Source organism: Scophthalmus maximus, chromosome 4 (assembly GCF_022379125.1).
Source record: "Scophthalmus maximus strain ysfricsl-2021 chromosome 4, ASM2237912v1, whole genome shotgun sequence".
Classification (NCBI taxonomy): domain Eukaryota; kingdom Metazoa; phylum Chordata; class Actinopteri; order Pleuronectiformes; family Scophthalmidae; genus Scophthalmus; species Scophthalmus maximus.
Genome location: NC_061518.1, coordinates 2,185,117 through 2,204,670, shown reverse-complemented (window position 1 = coordinate 2,204,670; position 19,554 = coordinate 2,185,117). Strand labels below are relative to the sequence as shown.

The following is a 19,554-nucleotide window of genomic DNA, read 5'->3' as shown; positions in this document are numbered from 1 at the left end:
ACAAACTACTTTTCATTTCTTTTGTTTTGGATTTTTTTTCTCTCTCTTATCTTTGCTATTTCTGAAACACTGAATCATTTCGCCCTTTGAACAATTATCGATATGACTTTGTCTGAGAATTTTGAAGGTTAAATGTGAACTTCAGACATCTGAAACAAATAAATGAATTTCAATAACAAAAAAAGAAGAAAAGGGTAACGGCCGAATGCTCAACTTCAAAATGCCTAATGTTGATGAAGAAAACACTTTTCATATATATCATTTTTGACAAAAAGAAACAAACATGTGGCACTTTTTGGGAGATGTGTTGTTTTCATTAGGTCGTTATACTGAATCTCATCTTTACTGAAAAGTAACTCGTAGCAGATTTAAGTTGTCGGATAAATTTAAAAAAACTCCATAATTTCTCAATGGAAATGTAAATACATCGGTAAAGTGTACTTTAAGTAGAGTATTTGAATAAATACACTGAGTTACTTTCCACCAGTGGTGCCGAGTGTGTTGTTGCTGCAGACTGACAGAGAATGTTTTTCTATCTTTGACTTTGTAAGAAGAAAATAAATGTGCAACCGCTTTGATCCAGTGTTTCATTTTAGGGGAAACAGATGATTTAAATAAAAACATGTAATTGTCTAAGTTCCAGGTTGATCCTGTAGTTTTTAGACCTGAACACATTTCTCATCACTTTAATGTTGTTGTTGTTTTTTTTTTAATACTATTTAATGTCATGACTTTTTATCTTGACTCTACTTAGCCTCTGAAAATGTATTCAGACCATCGAGAGACACAAAAAAGTTCCAAGTTAATCCAAAATGATTTAAGATTTTAGATTTGGAATTGAGGAATACGTTAATGTACAAAGCGTAAAATCATTTTAAAACATGAACGACCCAAGAACATAAACATCATCACAAAATTTTCTGATACGACGACGATTGATTGGTCAGTTAGTTCAATTTTTTTTTAGGGTGTATAATAAAAACAGCAAACTGATTTAAAACGGATGGATGATGAACACTGGAATGATAAAACCATCGTCAGGTGAAATGATTTGCTGCCACCTAGTGGTTCGGTCTTGCGCCTCGAACCAGACACTGGAACAACAGATGGAATATGAATGACATCATGTAAACGACTGTTTGAGTATCTGCTGTAGAATGAAGTGTGGAAACGACGGTTTCCTAGAGTCAAATATTGATTCCCATCTCTGCCAAGATATATATATATATATTCAATAATAATATTATTTAATAATAATATATATATATATATAAGCTAAGGGGCTGCTTTCAGACACAAAGTGAAGTCCAGAACTTTTCCTGAGGGGCTGTATGTGAGAACACATGTTGTGGAACACTTCCTTTCCAGGAAATGTCGCACCATGTCCAAGTGAGCCCACATTTGAGAATACTGCAGGAAGTGAGCGTCTTAATGACGCAAAATGAGAAACACTGTTTTCCGCAGCGGAACTGTCATCCCGTCCTGCCTCCGTCACGCTCCACCCAGACGTCACGCGGAATGTTGCCGCAATTTTTTCCTGCTGGCGTTTTTTAGAATTGTTTTGGTCCCATGTGAACGACGAACACCCCCGAAAGCGTCCGGACATGATTTTTTTCCGCTGGAGTCCTTTTCATTCCTTCCGCGCTTCCGTCCTCTTGAGCGGACGCAGCAGCAGATAAACAAACACGACCATATTCACGAGGAACTGGATCAGGCCGATGGAGGACTGGCCGTAGTTCATGTACAGGTAGCCTCCGGCGGTCGGGCCGACGGTGCGGAGCAGGTTTTTAACGGACGCACTGAGCCCCAGCATCGTGCCTGCGTGTGAGAGGAGAGCGCCTTCAACAAGGTGATGCAATGTTTACATTCTATTTCATAAAAAGGTTGGTTTTGGCCTCATTCATGTTATTTCTCACTCTCTGGTACGAGTCGAGCTTCAACGTTAGAGGTTTTATCTTGCATGTGCGTTTTTACTTAAAGGGGCAGTACGCGATTTTGAGGCTGAAACCCCCGAGTCGTAGCGTCTGTCGCTAGCGTGTCTCTTAAAGCTACATGGAGTAATTTTTGGAAGAACTTATTCACAAAAATTTAACATATTGTCCATTACTACGTGTTCATATACGTATAATCAACTGTGAATGAGTTAAATATAGTCCCATGAGGTGGACCCGACCTCCGTGTGAGTCTCCATGTTTCTACGTCGTGTTGAATACGGTTGTTGAACTAAACGGTGCCAGAATACGTCGCGTTCGCGTTGAATTTTCAGACGCTGCCGCAAACAGGAAATGGAATCAGCGGTGCGCCGCCATCAAGTGTCCCCTGTCGTTCGCTCGGTTGGTTGCGGTGTGCAACTTTACCACCAGACAGCTAGCGGAGCGCGACGAAATATTAACTGTATTTTAAGTGTATTGGATTAAAATCACTTTCTTGCCCCTTTAAATCTGCTACTTTCACACCTGAGAGTGATTTAACATTACAGTCTTATGTCTCCCTCCTTTAGCCGCGATCACAACTAAAGCCTGTGTCAGTGCTGTCGGCTGTGTGCGTCGTCACCTGTGTCCGAGGACGGAACGCTCTTGGTGAGCATGCTGTCCGTGATGACGTTGAACACGCTGAGGGAAAACATCATCGGGATGACGATGACGCAGAACCAGAACACGCTCTGCGTGTACGCCTGCGGACAGAGACAGAAAAATGTTTTTAAAAAATGTAAAAAGTGTCTACAACAGTTACGTTGTTCCGGTGTTGTGTAGACCCATAATTGTGTACGAGTCGAGGAAGTGTTCTTCATTTAGCTGAAACACGCGGCTGTTTTTCTTTTCAGCAAAATGGCTGATGTCACATTTTTGTTCTTACGTCCATTTTACTGATCTCTGCAATATGTCTATTATTCATCACAACACTCGCCTGCCACTTGTTTTTTGTTTCATGATGAATGTTGACGTGGAATGTGATTGACTATGTGTGTGTGTGTGTGTGTGTGTGATTGACTGTGTGTGTGTGTGTGTGTGTGTGTGTGTGTGTTTGTGTTATGTTTCGTTGTCGTTGCAGACTAACGTGAACATCAAGCAACGACCTCTTTTATTTATGACCAATCAAAATGAAGAATATATTGGTGTTATCTTTATTACGTCAACGCAGGTTCCTCTGTGCTTTTTCCCTTTTCAGACACATTTAAATATCTGCCACCGTCAGAGGTAACGTAAAATAGGAATCTACTGTACAACCAATCACGTTGTGACCCTACAACACGGCCAAAACCATAGCTCTTAATATTTCAATGTCTGTGTGTGTGTGTGTGTGTGTACCTGAGCCAGTCCCACCAGAGAAGTGAGTCCGATGGACATGATCAGCAGCGAGCTCTCCGAGTATCTCACCGTCAGCGGGCCGAGCACTCCTCCCTGAATGACCTGAGCACAACAGCCAGACACCGTCAAGACACGAAAACACTGGAACGATATCATACATCATATATGATTTATATGCGTTTGAGCCTCGACCCACGTACCATTTGGACGATGCCCAAGTAGGCCATCATGTAGCCGTTCTGCTCAGGCTGCAGCTTGAAGAATTCCATCGCAATGACCGAAAACATGACCTGGAAGATTCCTTCGGAAAGAAGAGAGCGCGGGTGAGGTCGAAGCCCTTCCTATCCACTCTTCACTTGAGCTCAGTGGAAAACGTCACGAGGTCAAGGAGGACTGATGGGACTTAGGCAAAGCCGACAGCGCTGCTCAGGTCTTCTGTTTAAGGTGCAGATTTTATTTATTTTTTTTGCCCCAAAATTTTTCACCCTGACATTTTGCACAGTAACCTTTTTTTTTTTATTGTACTGTGAATAAAATATTTTTTCTTTTTTTAAATTCAGCATTTTAGTGCTTGAACGGAGGCAGAACAATTTTTCTTCTCATTCACATTTTCAGGTCAGATTCAAACGGCCTCAAATAATGGATCCATTTAGGGGTCGCGGGGGGGCTGGAGCCAATCGCAGCAGACATTAGGCGAGAGGCGGGGTTCACCCTGGACAGGTCGCCAGCCTATCACAGGGCCACATACTGAGACAAACAACCATTCACTCTCACATTCACACCTACGGTCAATTCAGAGTCTCCAATGAACCTGACCCCATTCTGCATGTCTCTGGACTGTGGGAGGAAGACGGAGAACCTGGAGAGAACCCACGCACACACGGGGAGAACATGCAAACTGCACACAGAAAGGCCCTGGTTGGTTCCAACCGGGACTCGAACCCAGAACCTTCTTGCTGTGAGGCGCCACCGTGCAGCCCAAGTTGAGGACATGAGTGAGTGAATATAAGGTGAGTGTCACCTGATGGGAGGCCTGCGACGATCTTCACAAGGAAAGTCGGCGTCACACCCGGGAACTTCATCAGTCTCGTGATTTCTCGCAGGTTGAATATCGACTTGCTTTTGTTCTCGCCTGCAGCAGATTCAAAGAGAAACAACGCAACTGTTACAAACAACAACAACAACAACCGCCAGATTATATAATCCCCCCAACAGCGTCAGTCACAACGACCACAGCAGGAGAAATATGTTAATTATGATGTTTCCGTTTCCTCCGTTAAAGACCAACGTTCAGTTTCTGTCCAGATTAAACAGACGAGATACATCTGGTGAGTAACGGAGCAGTAGATCTGTTGGTGGGTTGATTTTTTTATCAATTTCTTTTCACCGACCGACTCACAGTCTCCTTCCCGTTTCCAGTCTTCATGCTGAGATCTGATAATCTGTCAGATGACAGGTGTATTTACATAACCGTCAAGGTTTTGAAGTATCACAAACATGAACGTGACTGAACTGAAGATGACTTAAAGATGTAGCCTGGTATACACTGATCCGATAATTCATGCGGCTTCAATTTTTTTAAGTCTGACATCTACGGAAGAGTTTTAGGGCCAGGCGGGGGAAGATTTTTATTCATTAATTTATTTAACATTTTGACAATAAGTCGAAATGTCGAGAATAAAGTCAGCATTTCGAAAGCAAAGTCGAAATATCCCTTAACGTCCGTGTTGTGGCTCCAGTTCAGATGTCACACATCCACCTGATTTAAAGGGGTAACGACACATTCTACATTGTCCCTTGAGGAAAAAAAGTTGAAATCAAACGAGAGAAGATTATATCTATATTGACTAAATGTGTTCTTAGATTTAAACGCACTGATACGAACAACTGAACATCAGCATCTTAGATTCTGCAGCCGACCGACGTGTGTCTTACTTTCCGTGTTGGTTCTCGGATCTTTGGTCGTTCTCGGGAGGAACTTTAAAACCAACAGTAAACTGAACACGTTGCCCACGGCACCAAAACAGGCGGTAAACGTCTCCCTGCGAAAAAATACAAAGTGAAAAGCAAGAGTTACAGTAGGCGGAGAAAGATTTTGGACATGTTATGTTAAAATAATACAAATATTTCTACGGCCTTCTCATTGCGTTGTTTTTTTTTTTTTTGGTGACAAGCTGGGATGAAGTGACACACACACACACACACACACACACACACACACACACACACACACACACACACACACACACACACACACACACACACACACACACACACACACACACACACACACACACACACACACACACACACACCGTGACACTCACCCGTAGCGCGTGTTGAGGTGTCCGCCCAGCATGGAGCCCACGATCATACCGACGCCAAAGCACAGGCCGAGTTTGGACAAAGCGTCGGCCCGTTTCTCAGGTTCGGTGAGATCCGTGACAACCATCTGAGAGGCTGCAGGCGGTGGAGGGATGGAAGAAAAATCAATACATAAATGAAGAGAAAGTGACTCTTAAGTGAGTTAAAGAGGTCAAATTATGATGGAAATGTTTTGGGATGAGAGAGTTTAGGTCACGGCAGTGGAGGAGAGCACAGTGGTACAGTACTGTACATGTCAAGGTTACTGCGAGTTGGGTGTAATCACCACTACCGCTTCATATACTGTACAAGTCATATTTCTGTAAGCTCACTGTTCCAAGTGCAGACATATTGATTATTAATCAGCTGGTTTACTGGAACCTACAGATTTGTGCATGTTCAAACTACAGCAGAGACCACAGGGCATCTAGGATCACTATTTTTAAAGCAATTGCAAAAAATGTCAATGAAGATTAAAAAAGAAATAGCAGATTGCGTAAAAAATATATATATTTTTGTGTTTTCAATAATAATTGCTGACTATTTTTAAAACATGATTTGGGATATCAGACATGATCTGGTCAATGGTAAATATGTAAGTGAAACGTGGTAGGACATTTTAAAACTGTGAAATGTTCCTGATTTGACAGAAACCTGTTGCTCCGACAACATTGCCTGTTTAAGTGCTTGTTTGCATGGTGCACTGTAAATAAAGTTAACTCACTTATTCGTGAAAGTCTGTGTGGTTTAAATGGAAAATGGCAACTTTCCCCTTGACTGTTTTCGTGCTTCCAGCGGAAAACAGTCAAGTTGCCTTTTCCGACGTGGGCAAATACGGATTCCCCAAATGCAAAAAAAATCTTTGTTTGATCATAAAACTAGATCCTTTAATTCGCTCTGCCTCTCCTCTCTCACACCGACACAAGCATGGGGGCCTGTGTCATCACGCTCCCATCGTGATATGTGCACATGAAGCAAAATCGCCCGGAGCGCTACATAAATATTTGCTTCGGGATCATTAACTGTCATCTTTGCTTCGGGATCATTAAGTGTCAGTTTATCTTTCAAATAGCCAAAAGTTTGGCATAGAACATTTTCACAGCTGTATTCTGCAAACATTGGCCCCGTGGCCCCCGAGGAGCTTCCTACGGCCACGACGGTAGAAATACTGTAGCCGTTAAGTTAGCGATTTACAAAGGTGGAGACGAGCGAGGGGGGGTGCGTAGATGGCCGGCGGCTCACCGGGCAGGACGTGCATGAAGACTGTGGGGATCTTGTGGATGAACAGCATGGCGGGATGGTTCGCGACGGCCAGCAGCAGGAAGAACACGACGGTCGAGGAGCAGGCCAGAGACAAGGCCGTCCGCGCCCCGAACAGATCCGCAAACCTGCCGACGAAAACCAAAAACACGACAGGTTTTCATTCCGCACGAAGACACAACGGTCACTAACGTGGACCTGCGACGTACACGAGCACGTACGTTTTGTGTGTACTCCTTGTCAACATTTGCCTCTTGCACTTACCTTCCAAACACCGGACCCCCCAACAGCTGAATGACGCCCACCGTGGTTTGCAAATAACCTAGCCACAAAGTGTCGAAGCCGAGTTTCTTTGCCAAGTACTGTGCAGAAGGGACATAATGAAAAAATACAGAAATTAATGCTGCGCTCCATTATACCTCGAGGGTCGGAGCTCGGAAACCCAGAAAGTTCCAGTTGCACTTTTTCCGACTTGGAGGTCGGTAATTCTGACCCCACGTTCTGTTTCACCTCGGAACTCAGAGATCGGAACTCGAAAGTCGGGTTTATCGCTCCGGTATTACTTTTGCGAACTCGGAACTTACGACCCGTCCGAGTCGGAATTCACCGACTGGACTTCGGGGGCTCGCAGATCCCCAGTTCCGAAGGTACAATGGAACGCAGTATAAACTCAGAGATTATAATGAAACCATAAACCCGACTTCCAAATTCCAAGCTTGGAGGTACAATGGAACGCAGGGTCAAATGCACACAATCGCATACATACAGGGGTTCTATAATACAGCAGCTGGTATGATCTAGAAAGTGAGTTCAGTGCTACTTTAGTAGCCGATCACTGAATTTAAGGTGATTCTCACAAATAGTGGATTAATGTAATCAGCTGTTTTTTGTTTGTTTGGTTGTTTTTTTTTTGGGGGGGGGGGGGGGGGGGGGGGGTGCTGCCTATCAGCTCAGGGGCCCCAGGAAACCGGCTGCCCACATTGCAACGCCCCTGCTTCTTACAGAGAGTGTAGGAATGTAAAGTGGAATAGAAAAACAAAATGCTCGAGTAAAGTAGAAGCACTTTCCACTGCTCACCATCTGTCGTCATCACCGACGGCAGCAGCAACAACATCATCAACATCAACAACAACAACAACAACAACAACAACAACAACAACAGACACAAATTACAAAATTACATCTACGGCTTTTTCCCTTCATGAGCTTCCGTAAGCACGTGCACACACACACACACACACACACACACACACACACTTACAGGGGTGACAGAAAGCTGTAAGAATATCCATGTTATGTCCAAAGCGGTGATGAGGTAAACGACGTTGATGATCTTCCTGCTCTCCGCTGCTCGGGAGGCTCCGACGGCGGAAACTTCACCTTTCTCTCCCATCGTGTCGAAGGAAACGCACTCACCTGGAGCCGGTAAAGTGGACGGAGAGTGAGTCAAACGGGACGACAAACCTTTGACTACCCCCCCCCCCCCCCCGGCCCCGCCCCCCGCAGGCAAACTTTCACATAGTGAGCCGGCAAACACGACGGACTTTGAAGCGACGGGCCGAGGGGGCGGGGCGGGGGGCGTGGCCGAGGCGGATGCTTCGCGTTATCATCTAATCCGCTGTGGGAGAAAGTCAAGAGTTCGGTCCGAGCATCGCTCGTGTCCCGTGATCGAGTCCAACACATCCGGTTGGAAACACCGTGACCACGAGCCGAGCCGACTTTAAAAAAGAAAAAGGGGAGAAGGAGGAAAATCCCACCGTGCGTGAACGTGCAAGTTTCCTACAGTGGTGCGTTCGCGTGCTCCCGGTGCCCGTCGTAATTTGAAGATGTTCGGATGCCACTGTTTATGAGTGACATGCATGGGGCTGCAGCTATCGATTATTGTCATTACCGATTAACTGCAGATTTTAAAACGGTTGATCGGCTCACTGTTTGTGGCTTTAATAACATCAGACAACAGCTTAAAAAAATGTATCATCATCATCATCATCATGATTTTCCAAAAGAGGATTTATGGTGACATATATAGGTTTTCACACTTTTTTTTGCATAAAGCATAAAGTCTCCTTTAATGAAACGGTGGAATTATCGCAGAGTAAAGGGGAAGTCAGCTTTCACGTGACAGTCCTATAACGACCTCTTGTGGCAGAATTTAGGAATGAATGAAACAATAAATAAATAATCGAATGTTTTAGTGTGAAAAGTTTATATTAATGACACAATGTCTTTCAACTTATAACAAGATACTTTCACACCATTACGACGCACAAACTTCTCATGTTATAGAAATATATTATGATGTGACTGTGCAGAAAACGCATACATTGATCATTTAATATTTATTAATTACCCAAATTCCCAAAAGAACATTTTTTTCTTGTTCTTTTATTCATCTATTTGCTTGGCAGCAACAGGCGTCCATACGTATTACTTTTTTAATGAACTGAAAAAAATGCTTTTATTTTGAAGCTGCATTTTTTTTAGGACTCTTATTTTTGAAGTCCGGTAGCCAACGTCGGCCCGGAAGTGCGCTCCATCATTCGGTCCATAAACCCGTATCCGGTGAGGGGGTCGGACTCGGGGATGTGGTCAGTCCGGCGGAGCAGCAGATGAGGACTTATCTCCACCGTGTCCAGTAAGACGGCCCCCCCCCCCCGGTGTCGACGATGCAGATCCTGACTCCTCACGTGTACTGGGCTCAGCGTCACGGAGACATCTACCTCCGGGTGGAACTGAGCGACGCCAAGGTAGGACCGAGGAGGATGGTTCCTCCCCCCTGCCCCCATCCGTCCGGCTGCTTCGTGAACATGTTCCCTGTTCAAATTAATGTGTATATAACGAATTGAATATTTTTTATTTCTGTTTTAACGCTTCGGCTAATGTTAGCTAACATTCCCTCCGCTGTCTCCCACACCCGTTAGCTTGATTGTTATCTAGCGGGAGGATGTAGCTTCAGTTAAAATGCTTCTTTGTGAAGCCAGAAGAAGAAAACAGCACATTAATATATATATTTCTGATTTAATAACATAACTTATAGATGCACTGATAACTTTATTGTCTGTCATTAAAGAAAACAGGAAGACATTTACTTAAATTATTATTATTAATAATAATTATTATTATTATTATTTTTTATTTATTTTTTTATAGCACCTTTCAGAAGTAGCTTCACAAGAAGTGCTTTCACAAAAACATACAAATCACAGACAGCATTCCAACAATAATACGGTTTCAGGTCACATATCTGCGTACAAAGATATAAAAAGACGATATTTGTATAAAAAAATATATTATTTTACCTTTATGATTTCTGAATTACTCTACAATTCCTTTTTTTTATTCGACTTTTATTCGACAGTTACTAAAAACAAAATGTTCTTTTACTTCACTTGTGCTTTTTTCCATTTAATCCTCTTGTCAGTTTTAGTTGCTAGGTAGATTTCAAATTAAGAGCAATGGAATAATGGACGCATAAATAAAAAGGGCGACTCCTCGTCAACCTTTCTGATCACAGTCATGACCTTGGTCTCATTTCACAGGTTATTCTTCCAGGTTTCTAACAAAACAAGTCAGATGGAGAAGACTTGTTAGTTAGAAACCAAATTTACAGAGTCACAGACATGGTGGAAAAGAGAATATAATGTCTGTAGTGTTAGTTAAATTCTGTGTCAACGGCTGTAGTTGTGATTTGTGGAGCAAGGAAATTCTTTGCATGAATAGAATCTGTAGACTTTGAGCTTTCACACAACATATCATTTGTTCAGGTGTTGTGCAGATTCAGTCCCGTACAGACCAGAACACAGAAAGTAGAGCCAACAAGACCAAAGCATCGCACAGGTGGAACGGTGCATTAAACAAATAAAAGTAAACTTATGATCAGCTCATGAAGTATAAGAGTATTGTTAGATATTAAACCCGTTACTGATCCGGTTTGTCGCCATGTCTATGTGTTATTGATGACATAGTCTCCTCTTCACTATAGGTAGTTTCATTTATTTTCATTTGTTTGAATCCAAACTGATAAATTAATTCAATATTTCACAAAAAAAAAGAGTCAAACATCAGTGAAAAATCTATTTTGTGTATCAGAGCGTTGTTTTTATTTTATTGTTCAACTTCTTTGGAGCGGACCAACCCTCAGGATTAAATTACCGTCACTGCGGCTTGTGCATCATAACTACTGATAAAGTCAAATATAATAAGTTAGTAAAATAAAGACTTGATGACATCTTGTATGTGGTTAATTATCTTGGTTTTTTGTCTTCACCTCAACGCTGAGCCCGTCACTTCCTTCCTTCTTTAATTTATTTTTGCCGTCTTCAGCGTTAGTGTCAGTAACACGATGAAACGCAGCTTCCTCTCCTCTCTTGCTTCTGCAGGTTCAGCCGTCCACACGCTCGTCTTGCATCTGTTGGACTCATAAAAGATGCAAGACGTTTAATGGCGCTTCTGGATCTTGTTTTTAGCCTCTTGGGAGATTGAAAACAACTGAAAGAGGCTGACAGGAACAAAACACATGTCGTGTTTCACCTGTCGGGGCCTGTTTTATATCAATGAGGGAGGAATAAATAAATAAAGGAATCTCCTCTTTGTGTAATTCTTAACAATAATCCGGCCTCTGACTTGTCAAAGTAAAACATCAAAAACATAATTAATCCACTGCTGGAAATAGTTCCTAACAAATGCACAATTCTACTTCAGTGCAGGTAATGTTTGATCAAAAACTACTGTGTTTAAATAAGAATGATTTATATTTCAGGACCTTGACATCAGCCTGCAGGAAAACAACACACTTCAGTTCAGAGGTTGGTATTTAAGTTTGGGAAAGTAATAGGTGGACAAAAAACAAGTTTTATTCCAGTAGTTTTGAGTTCTGTTAAGACAGAAAACATGAAAATGACAGTCTGATATTATCGTAATATAAAAGTGTGATCTTGATCTTGTTTCACAGCACAGGGCCACGGAGCGAAGGGAGATAATGAGTACGAGTTCAGTCTTGAGTTCCTGGAACCTGTCAGACCGGAGGTATTGATCTGTTATCTTGATGGAATGTGCTGTTTATAATCCCACAGTGTCTGTTTGACTTGGTTGTAGTTGTACAGTATCATGTCTCATTTTATTATCTTCCAAAAACAAATTGTAGTGGTGTTATGATGCCTTCATGTGCTATTAAGGTAAATACGAGTCGCAGACTTGGAAATTGCACGTGAACGCCCCCCTCAAATCAAACCTGTAGATATGAGACGCTGCTGAGGTGCAGACTGAGTGTGGTCGGCCCACAACCCCCGACCTTTACTTTAGAATGAGTGGAAATAAATATTTAAAACAAAATAATATCCTGTAACGTTTTTTTTCACAATATCAGGTATATTTTCTCGCTGCTCAGTTGAAAAATCTGCTGTTTTATCCAAAGTGGAAGTTGTGAGTAGCTGCGTGTTAATCTCTCATCTCGCCTAATGCGTGTGTTTCACTTGAGTCATTTCCTAACTGTGTGTGTGTGTGTGTGTGTGTGTGTGTGTGTGTGTGTGTGTGTGTGTGTGTGTGTGTGTGTGTGTGTGTGTGTGTGTGTGTGTGTGTGTGTGTGTGTGTGTGTGTGTGTGTGTGTGTGTGTGTGTGTGTGTGTGTGTGTGTGTGTGTGTGTGTGTGTGTGTGTGTGTGTGTGTCATGGCTGAATCCAGGTCAACCACAGGTCCACCCAGCGTCAGGTGGACATCAAGATCAGGAAGCAGGAGGAGCGCTGGTGGGACCGGCTGACGCTGCAGGAGAAGAAGCCTCTGTTCCTGGCTCCCGACTTCGACCGCTGGCTGGACGAGTCCGACGCCGAGATGGAGCTTCAGGCGAAGGTAGAGAATAGGATAAAAAACTTAAAGGGGTTTGATGAAGAGAGAGTCGAATGTTGTCTTCCAGAAAAGTTTTTTTTTTTGGGACTGCTATTGCAAAGCTGACACAAGTCTGTTGTTTTTTGTTTTTTTTAGCCTCAGGCAAAGCAAGCTAATAAAACTTTGCATCGTGTTTCTGGCAAACCTCCACGTAGGACGGGTGTAATGTCACACCAGATGCCTGACAACGTCCCTTTATCTCTGGGATGGTAACACGGGCTCCTCCCTCGCACGACTCCACTAAGCCGCCAACCACCGGACTGTCACAGGTTTTAAAAACATGGCAGCTATGATGGGAAAACAAAAAAAAACCCAATCAGTTTGGTCTTATGAACAACATTTAATGGTTTCTTTAAGGTGTTTTGCTCCACTCTGCATTTGCAATTTTCTTAATTTTAATTTTCTTTTCTGTTTTGTCATCAATAAAGTTTCTTGGTAAGCTTTTCTAACTTTTTCTTTATTTTTCTATTTAACAGTCAATAAATAAGTGTTGATGTTTTTTTAAAGTTGCTTTTTCAAACACATGAATGAATTTAGAATCTTGTTTTTCCTTCGTACTTTTTTTTCTGACTCGAACGAAATGAGGTCAGTGTTTGAGGTCTGTTGAGGAATGTCACAGATCATAATTCCTTCAGTCACTCATCTTTTAAAGCAACTGAAGACGTCTGAACTTAATGAAGGTTTTTTCCGGATCTGATGGTGGGATTTCTTTCAGGAGGAGGAGAAGATAAACCGGATCAGTGTGGAGTCGAGAGTTCGTAAAGACCGTGAGTCGCACTGAGATCTTCACCTGCACAACGTCACACAACTACTTGGACTCCTATAGTTTATCAGTCAGTTGATTTCCTCTGTCTCTTCTCCTCAGCCTACCTCGGTGTGAAGAAAGGCTACTTGTTCATGTACAACCTGGTGCAGTTCCTGGGATTCTCCTGGATCTTTGTCAACATGACGGTTCGACTCTTCATCCTCGGTCAAGGTTTGTAAAAGAAGAAAAAACCCCAGTCAGTTTATGAAGTGAAGCTTCGAAATGAAAACAAATGTGTGAGTCTTGTACAACCAAACTATTGTACTGTCGCTTAAATTTCACATGAGCATATTAATCCTACTGATAAGAATTTGTTCTTGAACGTACCAACAGTTCCAGCCCTCCAAGATAAGAAATCTCTCTTCTTACTTTGTTTGTAGTATTTTCTGCAACTAAGCAACCAACCGCAGAGCAGAGCAGATAATCTGCTTCCTGTTTTCCCACGCCACATGCGTTTCCCGTTCACACGAGTGGTCACGTGATTCACGTTTTTCAGTGACGAGCAACTCGCCATCTAGACGATTCTGGACTCTTCCGGACTTTTCAAATAATTAATCTGATGAGGTGTTTTATCAGACGTCTAAAACAATGAAAGATTGAAGTTTTTTAAAGGATCTTGTGTTTAAGTCTTTTCTACAAATGTTGTGAACGTAACAAACACATGTACATTTATACAAGGATGGATTTTCTACCTTGCAAGGAGCCACTAATATGGAACACAGTTCATTTCAATGTGCCATAAATAAAAATCTGCCTGCAGACTCATGACGCCTGCCGTTAATTTTTAATCTCCTGCTTGTTAGTTACATTGTTCTTGTGCTGTACTCAATACTCCACATAATGGAGCTGCAACAGTTAATCGATTAGTAATCAACTACTAAATGAATCAGCAACTATTTTGATAATCGATAAATCGGTTCAAGTAGTTATGAAGAATCAAAGGTAAAATTCTATGTTTTCAGCTTCTTAAATGTGAAATTTTCTGGTTTCTTTGCTCCTCTATGACAGTAAACTGAATATTTTGATGTGTGGACAAAACATGATCTACAATTTAATGACAATATATTGACAAAACAACTAATCACTTAATCCAGAAAAAATAATCGACAGATTAATCGATGATGACAATAATCGTTAGTTACCTTTTGTCAAGGTGAAAACTAAAACGCTCAAATGTTAAAGCAGTTGAGTAGAAGCAGAACTGCAGAGGAGAACTAAATGAAGAACTAAATGAAAATAAAAAACAGGGATTAAAACTAAAATAGTTGTAATCTGTAATATCTATTGAATTTTATGGACAAAAGAATTAAATCACTGGATGAAAAGCAGAAAAGACACAAACATGAAACAAACCGGAGGTCCAGAAAACAGAGACGGAGGTCGGTTTTTGTTTAGTTTGTGGAGCAGCCGTTCGCTGATGAGCTCATTTGAATAGAATCAGCAGCACGATGCCGCCGCCGCCGCCGAAGGGATTTGTTTTGCAAATGATGAGGATAACGAAACAGATGTTGTTTCATTGCGTCTTGTTTGTTTCTCTCTCTCCCTCTCTCTTTTCCTCCGCAGACTCATTCTACGACACGTTCCACACCACGGCCGACATGATGTACTTCTGTCAGATGATGGCCGTGCTCGAGGTCATTAACCCCCTGCTGGGTCTGGTTAAGACGCCATTTTTTCCCGCTATGATTCAGGTAACGACGGAGGAAAAATAATTTTACTGAAAGTAGTAGAAATATGGAGGGGGGGAGAACATATAAACAATTTGCAATTGTTGAATGCAATGAATGCAGCGACCAGTGGGCTTTTCACACATACTTGAACATGATGCCAGCTCGAGCTTCAACAGTCAATCGATTATTAATCAACTACTAAATGAATCGCCAACTATTTTAATAATCCATTAATTGGTTCTAGTACCTTTTATGAAAAAAGAGTCAAAATTCTATGATCTCAGCTTCTTAAATGTGAATTTTTTCTAGTTTCTGTGCTTCTCTGTGACAGTAAACTGAATACCTTTGGTGTGTGGACAAAACAAAACATTGTCTTGGGGCTTGGGGAAACATGATCAACATTTTTCCCCTATTTTATGAACCAAACAACTAATGGAGAAAATAATCGACAGATTAATCAATAATGAAAATAATTTGAGTTGCGTGGAATTCTAGTTTCACAGCGTTAGTCTGAGATCTACCTTTTTAAATTTTTCTTCCATGTGGCGTCGCAGGTGGCCGGGAGGAATGTCATCCTGTTCGTCATCTTCGGCGCCCTGGAGGAGATGCAGAACAAACCCGTCGTCTTCTTCGTCTTCTACCTGTGGAGCACTATCGAGATCTTCAGGTTCGGGCCCACGTCGCATTTTCCCCTTTCTCCTCTTCCCTCTGGTGCACTCCTTTTACTTGTAATCGCCCCGATGTAACACCGCACCTTGCATCTCTCGCTGCAGGTATCCCTTCTACATGCTGGCCTGCATCGGCACAGACTGGAAGCTGTTGACGTGGCTGAGGTACAGCCTCTGGATCCCTCTGTACCCGCTGGGGGTTGTGGCTGAAGGTCGGTGACTCCTTGGTTATGTCTGCTGATAAATTGGTGGCATGAATCTAAATTTGCGGCAGCCATTGTTGGTTGTTCCTGACGGTGTGTCCTTCGTTACCAGCGGTGGCCGTGATCCAGTCGCTGCCCATCTTCGATGAGACCCGTCTGTTCAGCTTCCCGCTCCCCAAGGTGCTGGGCCACTCGCTGAGCTTCTCCTACACTCTGCAGCTCTACCTGGTCTTCATGTTTCTGGGTGAGGCACACCACACATCCATCTCTGATAAATTCCCCCATGTCCATAAAGACTGTAAACAAAGATGGACGACGCGTCTCCACTTCCTTTGTACAAAAAATGAAGCCAAAAATATCCCAGATACGGGCGCCGCCATTTCTATAGCATGGAATAACTAGTTCTAGTAACTAGTAGAGCAAAACTTAAAGGAAAAATAATCACGTGAACATAAATCGGTGTGATAACAACTAACTAAAATGACAGACACAATCTTTGGAAGAAAAAAACATTTAACTTTGATTTTCTCAGTTTGGTCCATGTCCCATTCGCTGACATGAAGGAGGCGGGGTTTATGGCCTATACGGCAGCCAACCACTAGGGGGCGATGCAGATATTTTGGCTTCACTTTAAAGCGCTGTCATGTCGTCCATCTTTAGGAAAACGGTTGTTATCAAATAATATTTGGTGATCGTTTTTAAAGAAAAACCTTTTTTGAGAGACTACAAAATGATATGAAATAATAAATTGTTTATCAGCTGTTTTTCTGTTGATCCACTTATCTATTCAGCTCAACTAATTAGGTTTTAGTTTGTTAAATCAAAGAGCAACAAATTGTAGAATTTGAATGCATTTGGGGCAACAAAGATTCCATTGAATTTATATTATTCTGGGTTAATAATCTTTCTGTTAACGCAGCAGCTGTCTGACCGAGGTTTCCCTCTCCTCTCCAGGACTCTTCATCAACTTCCGTCACCTGTACAAGCAGAGGAGGAGACGGTTCCGCTCCAGGAAAAGGAAAATCCACTGAGTGACCGGCACGTTTCCTCTGCACACACGCCCTCAACTGCCGTCCACTCAAAGATTCAGCAGCTGTTTTGTTTTTTTGTTCCCTTGTTATTGCCCTTTCTCATCTTCCTACACTTACAGTTATAATCACACTGACCTGATGGTGCAGCACCGGTCACCTCCGTCCTCCACTGGGTGAACTGTAACGACACGACTCGCTGTCGAACATGCGGTTGATCCTGAGTTTTAGTTGTTTATCTAGTTGTATATCTAAAATAGTCATATCTTTGTTCATTTTCTTGTTGGAGGCCACAAGAGACCACAACTCACAAAGTTTAAAATCAAATTTCTCCAACAGGTTTGTTATTGTCGCTTCATTTCTACCTTTAACATTAGTTAGGAAATCATGTCCCGAATAATATCACTACTTCTCTCAAAACTGCTTTTGAAAAAATGTAATAGTGATTTATGGTCTTTAAGTTATTAAAATTACAACTCTGTCAATATCACCTTGGATATTTTTGTCACATGTTATTGCAACATGTTCTCATAGGCTGTCTGGTGTGATGCGTTCAAGGATGTGCCAGTGTCTGGGGATTTTAGAATTTTCTGCAATTTTTGGGAGCCGATGCCAATGCTAATATAAAGGGGTAAAAAAAAAAAGTCCGATCCCCATATCGGTCATTATAGATGTTTTAAAAGAAAGATGTTGTTGTCAAACCCTTAAGTAAACAAAATATAAAATTAAAACACAAATACAACGAAATCTATAGAACTTAAAATTAAGAAGAGTGAATTTTACGTACATAGTTCGTCTCGGTACGTACCAGGAAATGAAAGAAACATACTGTTGTTCATGTACAAAGACGTAAGGTTATGACTCATTAATATTTTCCCTCTTTTTTTTCCCTGTGTAATTTCCAATGTGTTCTCCACTGAGCCTTCCCTGTATTTGTTAATATTTATTTGTGTGAACTAATTAATGCCTGAGTTGATTTTTTTTGTTTTGGTTTGTGTGTCGGGGAAGACGTGTAGCGGACGAACAGGTCGACTCGAACACACTCACGTGATCTTTTATTACATTTTCAAAACACCTGATTAATTAAATGAACATCAGAGTTCTTATTTTGGACCTGGTTTGTTTTTTCTAGTTTTTTTAAATCTTGGATTCTTCTTCCTATCAGATTTTTTTTAAATATTACAGCATGTTTTTTTTTTCTTCCCTTAAAAGGTCCAGTGTGTAGAATTTAGGGCAATGGATCGACAGAGATGTTATAATATTCATAATGAAATTTTCATCAGTGTTTAATCGCCTGAAACTAAGAACCATTGTGTTTTCTTTACCTCAGAATGAGCCTTTAAATCTACAGGAGCTGGTCCTCTTCCACAGAGTCCACCATGTTTCTACAGTAGCCCAGAGAGGACAAACCAGATCAGGGCGTTGGTTTTCATCTTTACGTTGCCTCAAGGCCACAGTAGGTTCTTTTACTCACTTGGAAAAGAAAGGATGATCGCTCGGTTGCAGTCTGCACCCTCACCACTAGATGTCACTACGTCCCACACACTGACCCTTTGTTGCACATGGAACTCAGGCTAACGCGTCATTGGTAGAGAGGGGTATTACTATTTTTCGGAAGATAGGTGGTTCATTCCCTGCTTCCCCGAATTGACCCTGTGAAGCACTTTGGTTGATAAGACTAGAAAAAAAAATCCATTCATCAATTACTTTTATTGGCCAACTCTTCTGTATTTTTATTCTTTTTTATATAAATGTTGAGGGATGTAAGATGAAGAGTAGTTTATAAGACAACAAAAATACTGACTAATGTGAGACCTTTTTTTTAAGGTTAACGGCTGTGTGTGTGTGTGTGTGTGTGTGAGAGGCAGTTGATCAGATGAACACCATCGTTTTGTGTTTATTCCAAGTAAATATGAGGCTTCAGTTGATCTGAGTCGCTCAGATTAAGTGAGTTTCCTACAGGAGGATTTGATGAAGGCTCTTTTGTTTCAATGCTCACGTGGGCACTTGAATATTGTTTGAAAAGAGACTTAAAAATCTGTGAAACAATCCTTTGATTTGAGTCTTTTCTCTTTAATGGAAACACTTCAAGCTTTTCTTACATTAAAAGTCACAGTGACACTGAGGTGTCCTGGTGCAGCTGGAGATTCAAACATTATAGATTGTTACATTATCATATACATTATTTATTCAATTGCCAAACTGGGGTTTGATGGTCGCCCTAGTTGAGCTCAGTGCCTGTTGTTTTGTTTTTTTGTTCTTTAATTAATATCATAATATTTGATCCGTCAGACTCCTCCCGCCCACTCAGATGATCTCACTCTACCTGATTGTTTGATTGACATGTTTGTTCAATCTGTGAGGGCGGG

General features: G+C 41.7%; 2 protein-coding genes across 3 annotated transcripts; one reads left to right on the top strand and one right to left on the bottom strand.

The window, feature by feature from the left end:
* Positions 1-291: 291 nt before the first annotated feature.
* Positions 292-8,476, bottom strand: slc22a18 (solute carrier family 22 member 18). The gene is made up of 10 exons (XM_035629328.2): positions 8,194-8,476; positions 7,197-7,294; positions 6,915-7,060; positions 5,636-5,768; positions 5,244-5,350; positions 4,330-4,440; positions 3,509-3,609; positions 3,309-3,410; positions 2,554-2,674; positions 292-1,818 (listed from the first exon to the last, which is right to left on the bottom strand). Exons 1-10 carry the CDS (start codon positions 8,323-8,325, stop codon positions 1,631-1,633), a joined length of 1,239 nt encoding a protein of 412 aa, XP_035485221.2. The 5' UTR covers positions 8,326-8,476; the 3' UTR covers positions 292-1,630.
* A 64-nt stretch (positions 8,477-8,540) lies between these two features.
* Positions 8,541-18,298, top strand: LOC118302851 (very-long-chain (3R)-3-hydroxyacyl-CoA dehydratase). 2 transcript variants are annotated; one of them, XM_035629339.2, is made up of 12 exons: positions 8,541-8,719; positions 9,402-9,679; positions 11,692-11,737; positions 11,884-11,957; positions 12,611-12,775; positions 13,527-13,578; positions 13,677-13,787; positions 15,180-15,307; positions 15,841-15,953; positions 16,060-16,166; positions 16,270-16,401; positions 17,112-18,298. In XM_035629339.2, the coding sequence occupies exons 2-12, from the start codon at positions 9,599-9,601 to the stop codon at positions 17,186-17,188; spliced, it is 1,086 nt and encodes a 361-aa protein (XP_035485232.1). In that variant the 5' UTR covers positions 8,541-8,719; positions 9,402-9,598; the 3' UTR covers positions 17,189-18,298. The 2 variants fall into 2 exon arrangements, with proteins under 2 accessions (XP_035485232.1, XP_035485233.1); XM_035629340.2 differs by having other exon boundaries at positions 8,542-8,719; positions 9,417-9,679.
* The last annotated feature ends 1,256 nt before the right edge of the window (positions 18,299-19,554 follow it).

What these genes read in the sequence shown, in the direction of transcription:
- slc22a18 (XM_035629328.2), bottom strand. Translation starts at nt 8,325, where the DNA reads ATGGGAGAGAAAGGTGAAGTTTCCGCCGTCGGAGCCTCCCGAGCAGCG. An exon ending in TACAGCTTTCTGTCACCCCT is followed by an intron (nt 7,295 to 8,193) that starts GTAAGTGTGTGT and finishes CCTTCTGCACAG; the next exon opens with TACTTGGCAAAGAAACTCGG. An exon ending in ACTTGGGCATCGTCCAAATG is followed by an intron (nt 3,411 to 3,508) that starts GTACGTGGGTCG and finishes TGTTGTGCTCAG; the next exon opens with GTCATTCAGGGAGGAGTGCT.
- LOC118302851 (XM_035629339.2), top strand. Translation starts at nt 9,599, where the DNA reads ATGCAGATCCTGACTCCTCACGTGTACTGGGCTCAGCGTCACGGAGAC. An exon ending in TGGAACTGAGCGACGCCAAG is followed by an intron (nt 9,680 to 11,691) that starts GTAGGACCGAGG and finishes TTTATATTTCAG; the next exon opens with GACCTTGACATCAGCCTGCA. An exon ending in ACTCTTCATCCTCGGTCAAG is followed by an intron (nt 13,788 to 15,179) that starts GTTTGTAAAAGA and finishes TTTCCTCCGCAG; the next exon opens with ACTCATTCTACGACACGTTC.